The sequence below is a fragment of the Brachyhypopomus gauderio genome, chromosome 8 (assembly GCF_052324685.1).
Source record: "Brachyhypopomus gauderio isolate BG-103 chromosome 8, BGAUD_0.2, whole genome shotgun sequence".
Classification (NCBI taxonomy): domain Eukaryota; kingdom Metazoa; phylum Chordata; class Actinopteri; order Gymnotiformes; family Hypopomidae; genus Brachyhypopomus; species Brachyhypopomus gauderio.
The window spans coordinates 13007889-13021924 of record NC_135218.1 but is presented as its reverse complement, the minus strand read 5'-3'; the positions used below and the strand labels follow the sequence as shown (position 1 = coordinate 13021924).

The 14036-nt window shown below is 39.7% G+C and overlaps 2 protein-coding genes across 3 annotated transcripts; one reads left to right on the top strand and one right to left on the bottom strand.

The window, feature by feature from the left end:
- The first annotated feature begins 301 nt into the window (after nt 1-301).
- LOC143521596 (thiol S-methyltransferase TMT1A-like) lies at nt 302-5892 on the top strand. The gene is made up of 3 exons (XM_077014629.1): nt 302-938; nt 3199-3284; nt 3760-5892. The coding sequence occupies exons 1-3, from the start codon at nt 444-446 to the stop codon at nt 3905-3907; spliced, it is 729 nt and encodes a 242-aa protein (XP_076870744.1). The 5' UTR covers nt 302-443; the 3' UTR covers nt 3908-5892.
- atf1 (activating transcription factor 1) lies at nt 5028-13944 on the bottom strand. 2 transcript variants are annotated; one of them, XM_077014627.1, is made up of 8 exons: nt 13769-13944; nt 12254-12357; nt 12012-12131; nt 8418-8515; nt 7634-7767; nt 6968-7141; nt 6616-6763; nt 5028-6462 (listed from the first exon to the last, which is right to left on the bottom strand). In XM_077014627.1, the coding sequence occupies exons 2-8, from the start codon at nt 12350-12352 to the stop codon at nt 6318-6320; spliced, it is 918 nt and encodes a 305-aa protein (XP_076870742.1). In that variant the 5' UTR covers nt 12353-12357; nt 13769-13944; the 3' UTR covers nt 5028-6317. The 2 variants fall into 2 exon arrangements, with proteins under 2 accessions (XP_076870742.1, XP_076870743.1); XM_077014628.1 differs by lacking the exon at nt 13769-13944 and adding an exon at nt 12567-12586.
- Nucleotides 13945-14036: the final 92 nt, after the last annotated feature.

Genomic DNA, 14036 nt, shown 5'->3' with positions numbered 1-14036 from the left:
ACGTGTCGTTTACTCGGCCAGACCACGTCATCGAAATCTACCCCGAAAAATATACTACTGTATAGTTGATCAAACTTTTAGACGCACAATCATCAAACCTATCATACAACACTAAAAACAAAACAGACCACTTACAGTTAGGCTAATAATTTAAGATGGAACCCACAAAAAATGTAGTGATAATTCGAATCTGATTCAAAATGGGGAAAAGTACCCTTATATTTGAAAAGTGCTTTAAAACGAGTATCCGCTTCGCACCGGGGAATGGATGACGTACGGGCCAAAGCAACGGACGTCACCGATAAAGGGACCGCGGGACACGGACACGGGGCGGTAGCGACGCCGCGGCGTGTCACGGCTATCGTCGTCCGTAAAAGGTTCTCCACGTCGGCTTTCGCTTCAGTTTTTGGAGTGCAGCTGCTTTTATCTTTCTGGTGGCCGACATGGCGCTCCTTATGCACTCATGTACACTACTTGCAAAAATTCTAGTGTTTCCTTTATATCTGGCGCAGGTGTGTGGGCTTTACAAATTCTACAAACGCATTTTCCCCGCTTTCGTCTACAAGGTAACGTTTAGGTACAACGAAATAATGAAAGACAAGAAACGGGAGTTGTTTCGCAGTCTAACTAAGTTCTATCCTCCGAACGGACCACTGCGTTTACTGGAAGTTGGTTGCGGTACCGGGGCCAACTTTGAACACTATCCGACAGGTTGTAAGGTCACATGCATCGATTCTAATCCGTATTGCGAACGTTACTTGAAGATGGCCAAGGCGAAGAACGAGCACCTGGTGTATGAGCGATTCGTGGTTGCGTCTGGGGAGGATTTAAGGGCCGTGGAGGACAACTCCGTAGATGTCGTAGTCTGTACACTGGTTTTGTGTTCGGTAAACAACCCGCCTAAGGTTCTGCAGGAGGCTAAAAGAGTTCTAAGACCGGTAAGCTTGGTTAAAGATCTTATTCCAGTAATGGCTCTTTCGGTTTGGTTCCAACAGACACTGCCGATATCTTCAGACCCATAGGCGTAATTTGTGCTAGGTACAAGTCCACACCACTTTCTATAATGCTTGATATCGTCTCTTGAAAGCGTTTCCTGAAAATATCTTGGTAAACAAGCTAGCTTTGCTAATTTATTGAATGATGATTCGAGTAATAACATACTTGTTTTAGTCAGTTGAACGAATCGACCTAATGACAGAATCGGAAAACGTTCAGCAGACCCGAAAGATCTCTGAACACGCATAAAAAGTTACATAGTTTGTTGAATTGTAACTGTTTTAATTTGTATAATAACGTCTGGTCTTCAGTATCAGCTACATTGACTATTATTCTTTTTTAATGAATTATTATTTCTATGAAACAAGTGCCAGGGTCATCTCCAGGGTTTGAAACCATCTGGAGTCTAAGGCATACATATGGGCATCGTCAGGAGATCCAGAAGCATCTCCCCATTAGAACTTTGTACTTTTGTACTTTAGAAGCATCAGTTTCATTTGGAGCTCACAACTTAAGACCTTTATCAACATAGATACAGTCTTGCTTAACAAACTGTATTAACTGCAGAATAATCACTTTTATTCATCAGTATTTACCGGGTACAGGAATTTGATTTGGGGTGATGAAAATTGCTCCACAGACTATAATGCTGATAAGAGATGGTGCTCTGAGTATACTGGCAACTATGGAATAAATACACAAGGCTTGGGGCAAGAACAATACCATTTATAAAATGTTCATAGTAACATTGCGTATAGATATATCAGGTAGATCATAAATTAGGCTCAGTTCACTATAGGCCTCTTTGATTTCTGTGTGCAAAGTGAAAACATAATTGTGACATGTTGCAGTTGTGCAACCACGAGTGAGTACAAAGGTTTTCAGATAGACTGCTGTTTTCAGGGGAGGTGGTTGTTGAGACATAACTAAGGTATTTTCACATTCTACAAATATGCTAAATAATTTCATTTCACTGTGTATTGCACATTATTGCCTTATGAAAATGTATATTTTTCAGATTGCTTCATTTAGATTAATATCTTAATTTCTTTAAAGTATTACAGCCTAATGAACAATTAGCCTTTATTGGAGTAATGGGCCTACCAACATTCAGTAAGCTAGTGAGCTACCTATGTCCCATTTAGGCTATGAAGAAAAACTAGAGCCTTTTGTGTTGTTTTCCAAAAATGGTCTGCACAGTTAATTCCTCAAATGTGTATAAAACTAAGACATTTTTGATCGTACCCTCCTTTTGGATCTTTTGTTTAAAAAACAATGCCTCTGAAGTGTGTGTGTGTGTGTGTGTGTGTGTGTGTGTGTGTGTGTGTGTGTGTGTGTGTGTGTGTGTGTGTGTGTGTGTGTGTGTGTGTGTGTGTGTGTGTGTGTGTGTGTGAGTGAGTGAGCGGGGAAACCTGATGCTTAACTGACTGGATGGAAGTATGTGGAGGAAACAGTACGTGAGCTCCAAAGTGCAACTTTGGATTTTTTAGCCCACTGCTTCCTATGCTGCATGATATACATGCACATTAGTACACTGTCCTTTCATTTTATTCTGGCACTAAGTTTTGCTTACTCCTTCCTCCTCTATAATCTGCATGTATTTTATCAAAAGCACAAGAAAACGTGAATAAGGAACCATCTTAGCCACCAATTCTGTTGGTCAAATTTTGTTCCCTATGTAAAAAAAAGAGTATCCATTTGATTTGACAGTGTTGCACAAGCCTCCAGGTCACACAAGCACAATTTTTCATTTTAATAAGTATAAAGGTACACAGTGTATATATTCTACAAGTAAATATATGGTTATTAGTATTAGCAGTCATTCAATTAGGACTAGACTTGTACACTGTCTGGGCAGTAATGAACAATTAATAAACTATTTATTGCAGCCAAAACCAGTGCTTTTGTAGCTTAAAACACAAAGGTATGCTAACACTAGTTTTAGTCTGTCTGTAATTTCGTAATCATTGCACGTTGCACTGAGTTGCTGGTCAACAGAGACCAAGTTGTTTATCATCATTATGCTAGTAGTGGTTGTGCTTACTACCACCAACTAAGCCATTATATACAATCTGGTATACTCGACTAGTCTGGAGTGGCGATGGTAGACCTACCCTTGAGTGTTTATTAGTGTTTGGCACTGGAACAACTTTGTAGAACCCATACTGACCATATTACAAATGCGGCCATCTTTTTTTGCAGGGTGGAGGGTTCTTCTTTATGGAGCATGTGGTGGCAGACCCAACAAGCTTGGCATACTTTTTCCAGCATGTTTTCGAGCCATTCTGGTATTTAATAGATGTGCACAATCACACATACACAAGAACAGAGACCAGTGCATGATTCTGTGAGATGGGTGCGGCATTCTTCACTTCCATACCCATTTTAATCATAATACAAATATAATTAAAACTTTTTATCTCACACTTTCCATCTGTTAGGTAAGCTCATTAAGTGTGCAACCGTTATTCTAGTGCCATTGGAATTTTACTATGTAAACACTATTCTACACTGTAGTCTTCTACTGTACTCTTCTATTCTATTCCATTAACATAAGCACTGGTGGTTTGCACTGGTAACATAAGCCAAGGTTTAATTGATTTTACAGAAACCTTCAAAAATGTCATACCTCTGAGTGAACATTACACTAAACCAAAGTCATTTTTAGAGGTTTTTGCCCTTTTTTGTCCTTATGCATGTTCATGCTGGTCTGTGATAATATGCATGTGTGGGTAAGGTGCGTGGCCTGATTGTGTGTTGTAGGTATTATTTTTGTGACGGGTGTGAGATCACTCGTGCTACCTGGCAGCACATTGAAGCAGCTGGTTTCTCAGACTTGGAGCTGCACCACATCAAGGCTCCACTAAATGCATTCGTAAAGCCACACATCGTCGGTTACGCTGTGAAATAATGGGAACGCAGTCGTCAGCGACGGGTTGGTCAAACATCAGAGCCATTATTCAGTAGGTTGACATGTATTCTTCATATTACATCTTTTTTAATTCTGTAAAACTGTTCCAAAAATTATTGCCCACAAAAGTGCTTGTAAAATGTTTTTGCACATGAAACGCTTCCTTTTGTCACTGTAATATTGTTGTAACAAAGAGATAAAGATGCTAGTGATGTAAACTTACAACTGATATGTAATATTTCTTGAGATTTGTGAAGTCTTAACAAGAAGCTTTTTATGTATCTTGAATGAACCATACATGCAATAGTTTGGCTGAATTTCACTAAAGTTTAAAAACTTTAAAAAATGTTTTGGATGTGAAAGCACCATATTACCATTCAGAGGGTCCCTTTAATAACATTTCATAGCATTTCAAACCTTACTGATTTCATAGCAGCATGTTATCAATGCAGACATAACCATATAAAAAACCTAATGTAAATAAGCTGAAACCTCCCTCTTTTGCATTGTCAGTGAGTTCACATTAACATTTTCAGCAGATATGTATTCAGAATTACTTTCATGTATCAGTATCAGATGACCTTGGTGTTAACACCCAGGCTCTACCTGCTGTACCAGGTGAGCTGCAGGTGTATGATTAAGCCAACAGCCTTATCAAGATTTTAATTGGTATTCTTTAATCACTGCCAAGAACGACAATGTAGAACCAGAACTTTAGAAAAGGAAAAGGTTTCCGTGTACTACAGTTACAGAGCCCAACACACGCCAGAGTTACTCTTGCTCTAGGATTTAAACCAACACTAGTCTAGGCACAAGTTACACACATGTGGTGTATTATACCCTCACAGTATTGATGGTGATACAGCAATCAGGATCTGGTTTTGAAATAGTTAACATATGGGAAAAAATCTAGAAAGGCACTTGGAGAGTAAACATTCACTAATTTTTGCCGGTGGAAGCCCACAATAACTTTTGTGTATTGTACTGGTGACATTGAAGGAATATTGGGGTACACAGGAAAGATGATCCCTATGGAGATCTGCTGAGATCACTTGAGTCCATATTAGTATTCATTTTCTGTTGAACAAAGGTGATCAATTAGAAAAAAAGAAAAAAGGTGTACAGAAGCTGGAAAAATATTTATTTAGACTCACTTAACCAAAACAACTGATGTCCTTTTTTTCTCTTTTCATAATAAACAATGTCACCTACATGTTTAAGTGCAGGTGTGCTCCCTGATCTGTCCTGGTAACAGCTTTAGCCAAACATAAGGAAAACAAGTACAACAACACAAACCCCACTGTTTTAAAGGTGCACTCTGCAGGAGTAAACAACTAATCGGGCTTTCACTTCCAGAGTCAAACACCGTTCATAGCACAATCACTCCATGGGTAATTACTTTCTAGCATCTGCGGACATCTGAAATGCTTTTCTGACTTTGCTTTAAAAATAACATCTACAATTTCTTTTGTTTCCAAATAATTTGACTCTGTTGAAAATGTTTTTTTTTAGTTTAATTCCTACACATAGTGTACCTTTAAGTCAGTATTAGGTATATGGCCCATTACTCTGCTTAAATCCCACCAAAGCACTTATGTAAATACAGACCTGGCTTCAAGGCCATTTCTTCAGATGCACTAAGCCAAGACACACTAAAAAAAGCTATCTTAATGAAAGTTCTGAAGAGCCCTTTCAGTCCACTACTGTGTTGGGTTATGGGGACGGCTCTCTTTAGCTGTAGATTGACAAAAAGCTTCACAACAAAATCCAACACGATTTAGACTTGGCTTGGCCCATCAGTCTCTGAATCCCTGCTGTGGTGATCATCGATGATTTAAAAGTCATGATGCTAAGATATGGAATAGGAAGGGGAATATCGGATCATTTTGGTCAAAGCGGGGAGCAAGCTTAATAATACAAATAAAACAGCTAAAAAAAAAAAATCATACAAAATAAAGTACATTTGAAAAAGGGTTTAAATGGCAGGGGCTTATAGCTGATTTTTTTTCTTTTTGTATACTTTTTCTTCAACCTTTTAATTAAGCACTTCTGGAAACAAAAATTCCTTGGTAAATTAATCGGTCATTGATAACATGAAAATTTACGGTGTGCATATGTACACACAGGATACATGCACAAATATATACATCTGCTCATATTTGTTATTTAAAAATTGTAGAGAGGAAAAAAAAGGAAAACAAACAAAAGAATATAATTCCTTCTAGTCCATAACTCATTTATTTCTGTCTGATCTGCCATTCCTAAGCTGTTAGTTAAAAATGAGTAGTATAAAAACAAGGAATTTTCAAATTCCTTGTGCGCATGAACATTGGGGTGTATGTGTGTTTGTGTGTGTGTGTGTGTGTGTAGGCAGAGCTGCAAGTACTGTCCACTTTGCATCGAGGCTGTGTTAGCCTGTTTTGACACAGTAAAGGTCCTTTAACGTCTTGAGCTCCTCAATCAGTGTTTTGTTTTGATTTTCCAGCACTGCCACACGGTTCTCCAAACACTTCACATACTCCTTCTTCTTTCTGCGACACTCCCGAGCTGCTTCCCTATTCAAACAAGCACAAAATCAAATCAGGAACATCTAATTGATGAACTGGAACACCATGGATCCACACTAATGACATTATAGTTACTCATATCAAAAACACTCAGCCATGTAGTGATAATCACTAACAAAACAGATGTACACACACACACACCTGTTTTTGGCCAGACGGATCTCTCTCTTCATCTGTGGGTCATCACTCTTTCCCTGAGAGTTGATAACGGGTGACGTCATGACCACGGTCTGAGGCAACGAGGAGGGCGACGAGCGGATCTGATAGGCCTGCATTTCACCCCCCGCACCTACAGAGCAGAATGGAGAAGTGTGATGCCTGGTGACCATCTCCGTGGGAGTCATGTAGTGTGCCTTGGTGTTAAGTAAACCACTAGCACAGTCTGACTGCAGTACATTGGTGCTTGTTCATTCATTATCAGAGAATGCAGCCCCAATACGTGAGCCAACGACGTGTGGTTCCTAGGTAGCAGTGTTTGCGTATGCACACTAACCTTGTAGCACCACCTGGTTGCTGGGAACTAATATTTGTTGTCCGTCGGCAGTCTGAGCATACTGCAGTATGGTAGGCTGGCTTGGGTTGGTGTTGGTCATGGTAAGCGTCTGCAGGCCTTGTACCCCCTCAGAACCACTAGCCAACTGCAGAGAACCATTTGATGCAATTGCAACTGTAGGAATGATCCACAAACACATGAGTCAATTGCATATTTCTGTGCTGCTAAAATGTGGTTGCAAATATAGTTCAACAGTATGAATTCTACAAGATAACGAGATTTTTTGCCATTTGTTGTAACATCTGGCCTTTATCATCATGCAGGTTCACTAAGTAGTGTGCAGGAGTGAGCAGTTTTCCAACAGTCATAAAAAACCAGTAGACATCGTAGATTAACTCTATCCCAGTATAACTGTACTGGCATCTGCACAGATAGACTGTTTCAAAGCCCCTAAAGACAGAACTGAAAAACACCTGTAATCTGATGTCTAAGGCTTAACAAAACTGTTGTAATCCGACATCTGTTCAACCAGTTAACGCACATGTCGCCAAGCAAAAGCATATTATATCCCCAAACATTTTCACTCCACACATGGGACTTTATAATTGTATTATAACTTATAAATAACGTGTGTACTATTATACTTAAAAACAAAGTACTTCTTACTGTACTGGCCGCTGCTGGTCTGATAGATTGGTGTGGGCACAGACACAGTCGTCATGGTAGATGAGACAGAGGTATCCTCCACTCCTTCACTCCGAGTCGCTACCTCTTCTGCTGAGAGGTCATTTAAAATCTTCCTGCAAGACAGAGAGCAACAAGGGCTAAAGAACCAATAGTGACTGTCTAATTGTAAGAGGTTGATTTGTTTTTGTCCAGCAGATGGCACTGTAGCTCTGAAAGAGTTGCACGCTTTTATTTTCAAAGCAGACTTAAAACAGGATGTGCTCTTTGGTCAATTTACATGCTGTTGTTTTTTGTACAGTGAAGTTCTCAGTAATTCTCATGTCTCCAGTTACTGGCTCTAATATAAGAATTAAAAAATCAAACAGACAAAACAAAGGAATTTAACACATCTGAACTCACTTAAACTATTCACCATAAGCATCATAATGTTCATTTTCAAGAAATATATACCCCCCAAATAAAACATGCTGGTGTGTTTGTATCTTAAAATGTGCATGTGTCTTAAAACGTGCACAGAGTAGTGTTACTGAAAACTGTTTGGCCAAAAATCAATCAGCTAGTTAAACAGCGTAAAAAAGGAGAAGCCAAGGTTAAAACGTAGGAACGTAATTAAGTAACATCAAAGCAGACACTGAGGTAAAAAAAAAATGGTATGGAAAAGGTGTCCAAGCAAAGCATGTTAAAGATGCTTTAAATGTGTTTGCTGACAGAAACTGGTGTGAGTACATGCGTATGGACCTGGTGTGAGTACATGCGTATGGACCTGTATGATGGACGCCTGGCCAGAATCTCCCTCGTTTTCTGGTTTGAGGCTCCACTGTCTGTTGAGTCTTGAGAATCTTCACTATCAGATCCTTGTCCCTGTGAATAATAATGCACTCACTACTGTTAAACACCACTGCAGGAGAACAGGCACTGTTTCCCAGTTAACCACATTAAATACACGAAGTGCTGAATAATGTTCGCACATCAGTACTGATGTAATAATTGTGGATCATACAGCACAGTATGATATCAGAGAGCAAAACAAACCATGACATGTTCACAAAAATATAATGTATCATACCACACGTAACACGCGCAAGAATACTGAACTCATTGCTTAGCTACAGTTTCAAGATTTGAATTCTCCTGCAGTTTAGATTGGACTCCAGAAATTCTGTATTCAGTAAATGACATACAATAACTAATGCTGGGTTAAGGTTAGTTGCTGGATTTATGGTTGTATCTAGAAATGCACAAGATTAATGACACAGAAATTTAGAAACAGAAATGCCGCCATTAAAAATTATTACAATATGTTAAACTTTTGGTACAGCTATTTTTTCTGTCTACAGAGTCTCTACAGAAAATGCTCTGATGAGCAGAGAGAGATGCATCTTTAAATTACTTGAATGTCCTAACCTGTCCATATAGAATTGATCATGGCAATGTATACGCTTCTAGGAATGAAACGGTTGACTAATGATGACTACAGTATATGTAATGCAGTCATAAATTAGTCAGTGTACAAGGACATACCATCTTTTGATAATAGTATGACAATGTATAATACACTAACTACTAACTGGGTGTAAAACACCAAGTTACAGAGTGCAATTTCTTTCCTTTTTTGTAAATTACAGGACACTAAAATCATTAATGATTAAATAAAATGGCACTTTTCACAGAATCTTGCATGCTGTTACCATTTATGGTTAATTACCCTTTTTAAATCCAATGTCAATGAATACACATACACAATACCAGAATTTTGACTTTGATACTATGTGTGGTGTCAATTCTCCATACCAAAGTAATACCTTGGCATACCCCAATCCACCCACACCCACTCCATAATATAATGTCCTTCCATTGTCTAATTATAAAATGTTTAGACTATTGAATACAGAATAATCAGATTTCAAAAGTTAGATTTTTAAACTAAATCTTAAGCTAAATTAAGTAAAAGAACTATAAATGAAATGCTTCAACCGATATGGAAAACCAGCATGTCTGTATGGTATTCCTTATCTAGGAAATCCAGTGTGTCTGTATGGTATTCCTTATCTAGGAAATCCAGTGTCTGTATGGTATTCCTTATCTAGGTAATCCGGTGTGTCTGTATGGTATTCCTTATCTAGGAAATCCAGTGTGTCTCTATGGTCTTCTGTCAGTCATTTTCCTCTCAGTCAGTGTCCTCAGACTGCTCCGTGTAGTCTTAGCTTCTTTGGAGTCTTTGCCATAGTGTGTCTGGCTAACACAAATGTAATGGTAGCTTTACTCGATAAATGACAATTTAAAGGCTACGGTGGGGATGTTTAACCCCTTTTTGCAAACAAGTTTTGCTGCATCACTCAGCTGGCCATCTTTATCAGTGATGTAAGCAAAGTATGTCCACACTATATTCCTTAAGTTATGGACCCGTGAGATCGGTTTTCGCATTAGCGTAGCTATGCTACCTACAGTCCCTGACATAAGTTGTCGCTTATCCATGTTGTGGAAATAAAAATCTTATAACCTGACTTTAAATTCATCGATTGGTTTTGGAATTGACTCATATGAAAGCTGAAACCCTCCCAAATGAGATGTAATTTACGAAAATAAATTTGCTTTACTGCAGAAATACTGATCATTTAATGAACACAGAAAGGTCAGATTTTGGCAAGACAAAAGTTTTGTCACCCACAGAAAGTAAGGTGAAAATCAAACAAATAATTCACTTCATATACAAATATATGCTTCATAACACTGGTGAATGACGTGTTTCACTGACCCAGGGTGGATGAACATTTTGGAAAGATGGGCAAACTGTAAGACCTTGACCCCAAGCCATTGCCACTAGAGGGATTCACAGGGCTATATTCACGACTGAAAGCATTTAAAGTTACACAATTGAATCGTTTGCTACATTATTGTATTGTAAAGCACTTAATGGTCGATGCCTTGTGCAACTCTACATTTAATAGTCTGATCAATGGATTTCTCCAGTTATCTTATTATACGTGTAATCATGTAAACATTTAATTACGAAATACAATAAAAATAGCTGGATGTACTAATCATAATTTATCATCGATAATCTTATTTCTCAACCTGTAAACCCTTACACTGATTTCTCAGTCTGTACATGCAGGCAAATGTAACTGGATAGAGTGTAGAGCTCTCCCAGAAGTGGCTAGCACAATCAAATGCAGCACCCACTTGTTAAAAACGTTTGTTTCTGTCTTTACACCATTATGAAGAAAGCTGTAAAATTTGAGCACTATTTATAACTTTCTAAAAAAAATCTATATTTCCTAGTAAAGAGCGTCTATGTTTACAAAATATCGCCTGAAGTTTTACATTTACACTGCACCATTATTTGAGGTTTTGGGCCACTTGCAAAGTAGAAATCTGATTATTGTTCTACTTATGTAATGTCAGAGTATTGCCATTATGTAAAAACCCAAGTGCATGTAAACATGTAGGACGATTTTCTGCAGTTACCGGATTATTAAGTGCATGTGAATGCACTCACCAAGTCCCACATTCATCATGAAATCAGGGCCTTTTAAAAAAATATTTACTTAACCTTCCTAGTCAACTTATTGGTCTGGAACCAACGAAGCCGTCACACATGCAACTGAAGGGTGGAACCCTAGTGTCCCCACGTACCGTAATTTACACACTTCCTCTATTTACAACTAAACGCAAGAGACCCACAGTACAAAAAAAAAGAAAAAACAGCAGTGAAGCATTGGTGGTCTTGAAAATGTAGGTTCTGGACAATTAGATGTGCCCTGAAAGAAGCACAATTTTCTTCCACCATGCGGTTTGTACAATTTCTTCCGACTTCTTTTCGAATTAGGAAACGCCCACTTCCACATATGTAATCGTTGAGCTCTCAAACCAGTGGAAACATGGGCCCGTTCAGCACCAGCACTTTGTTGGTGGAAAAGTTGAATAAGTCTACCAAGCCTTTACATTCTCAGTGTAGATGCATGTTCACTGTGCAGTAAAAATTTAAACAGAACATGGTTCCCAACACATGTATAACAGCATAATGAAACTGGAGTCTTTAAACCCATGGTTTCAGTTATAGTATTAAACTGCTGCAGTCCCATTATTCTTATTTTTTAAATCCATTTAAAATGCAAGACTCTTGTTAAATGTTAGTGTTTGCCTAAACAGTAAAAAATAAACTAAAAAAAAACATACACAAGCCTGCTGAAGCCTAAAAGTATGATTTCCCTTTAATGCTGCCAATTTGAAATTGCAGTATGATTTCATGAAGGGAACACGTCATTTGGCCGTTCCTTTTATTTAAATATTCATTTACATCCCTAACTACATGTATTGCATATTGGAAAACCAGTCAGGTCCAAGATTTGCGCACCTGAACTTGTGCTGGTGGAGACTGAATAACAGATGGCTGGGCAGACTGGATCACTCCTTGAACCTGAATTTGACCTCCAGGCAGCTGTACCACCGTCACTGGTGATCCTCCCAGAGACATCTACATAATGCGTATAACACATGCATTAATGTAATTTTACATTACTCAGTACTTAAAAATGCAACCAAATGATAATAAAAATACAACTGCCCCATTCTCAACATAAAACCCCCTAAAAATACCTGAGTTATTTGCGACAACTGAGACGCTGTAATAGTTGTAGGGATAGTAACAGTCTGTGATTCAGTGCCATTACTGCTATTCTGGTGCACCTCCTCCATTGCCACTGCAAATACAAACAATCACGATTGTTCATTAGCAGTCTGATCAACTCTTAAAAAGAATTCCCCGAGTGCCAACATTGGCGTGCTCAATAACTACAGAGAAACAAGGTCAGTTCTGTGAGTCATTGCTCTGAGAAGTTATGTACACTTAGTGTGGGTGCATTCACTGGGTGGGCGCGTTCACGGCAGAATGGCAACGCAGTCGTTCTACCTTGATGTTGAAGAGCACAGCTTTAGTCAAGTGCTCCCACTTGGCCCCTCCGGCACGGAGCACGCACCTCTCTCGCGCACGCAGTGTCGGAGCATGCTGCACCGCCACCGAGACTCGCGCGCTGGACTCGCCTCGCGAGGGGCGCGCGCGCTCCGACTCGCCACCGCTCAGCGCCTACCAAGCTGTTCGTTGATGGTGACAAAATCGCCTCTAAACCCGTGTCTACCAAGATCTCTAAAAAAAAAATATATATATATAAATATATATATATATATATATATATATATATATATATATATATATATATATATATATATATATATATATAATGTGGGGTTACACAAACACCACCACATAAAATACGCGACGAGTTGATGAAAACGTCCGTCGCTGAACTCACTCGCTCGGCTGTCCATCTAGCCCGCCTGCCCCGTCCTGCGGTACCTGAAATCATGCGAACTAGGTTCGTAAGGCTAGCTAACTCTGAATCTAACAAACCAGGTGACTGTAAGCGAACAAAAGTAAAATGCGAGATACGAACAGAGCACGATAACCGGCAGGTAATTCACCCAGCCACCGTCGTAAACGTCTGCATCTGTGCAAGCCGCATTTAGGTGACTTGAAGAACATCATCAAACACGGATAGGTAGCCAACTCGGCTAACCCGGCTACTTCTTACCCTCATGTCCGTGCACTTAAATATATATACAGGTTAGCTAGGTGAGAGTTGGGTTTATAACAGAACACACAGCCAAACCGACCGAGCTCACTGTGGTTATAGGTACAAGGAATCCGCAAGGACGAGGCGGTGTTGGTCATAGTTTTAATTCTGCTAGCCAGCCAGCTAAATCGGCAAGGAAGTCCGAACATCAGTGTTTCCCGCACACACTGCGAGGTGACTGAACGTCTCTCCCGCTGCCATCCCAACTCCCTCGCCCGCTCGCTCGCTACATCCAAATCTGCGCGTCACGGTATAGTATTTTAGGTCTATGGGCGACTTATGCTGCGCCCTGCACAAGTTTCTGGCTAGTCACTGGCACGCAAGGACCCGCGTCAACAGACGTCAGCGATACGGGGAGCCATTAATACTCCTTCATCTGCGACAACGACGACGGGCAGGCGGACGGGCGCCATTGCTGTCATTCTTAACGGACGTCAGCGCTAGCGCGCTAGCTGTGGCAGAAAGCGGGCAAAACACGTACCTTTCGCCCGTTTTAACAGCTCCGTGAAACAGCCACGCGTACGATGTCAACGCCGGTTATTGAAATCTTGTGTAAAAAATGGCAGTTAACGTTTCGAGTGAGTCGGGGCGGTTTCCATTTGAGAAAAAAAAACTAGCTAGCTAGCTTGTTTTTTTCCAGAAGGCTGCTGTAAACGCGCCACCCACTAGGATGTGTGACGTCACTCCACACGAGCTTCGTGATTGGTTACTATGCCTAAAACATTCAATGCGCTACAGTAATGAATGAA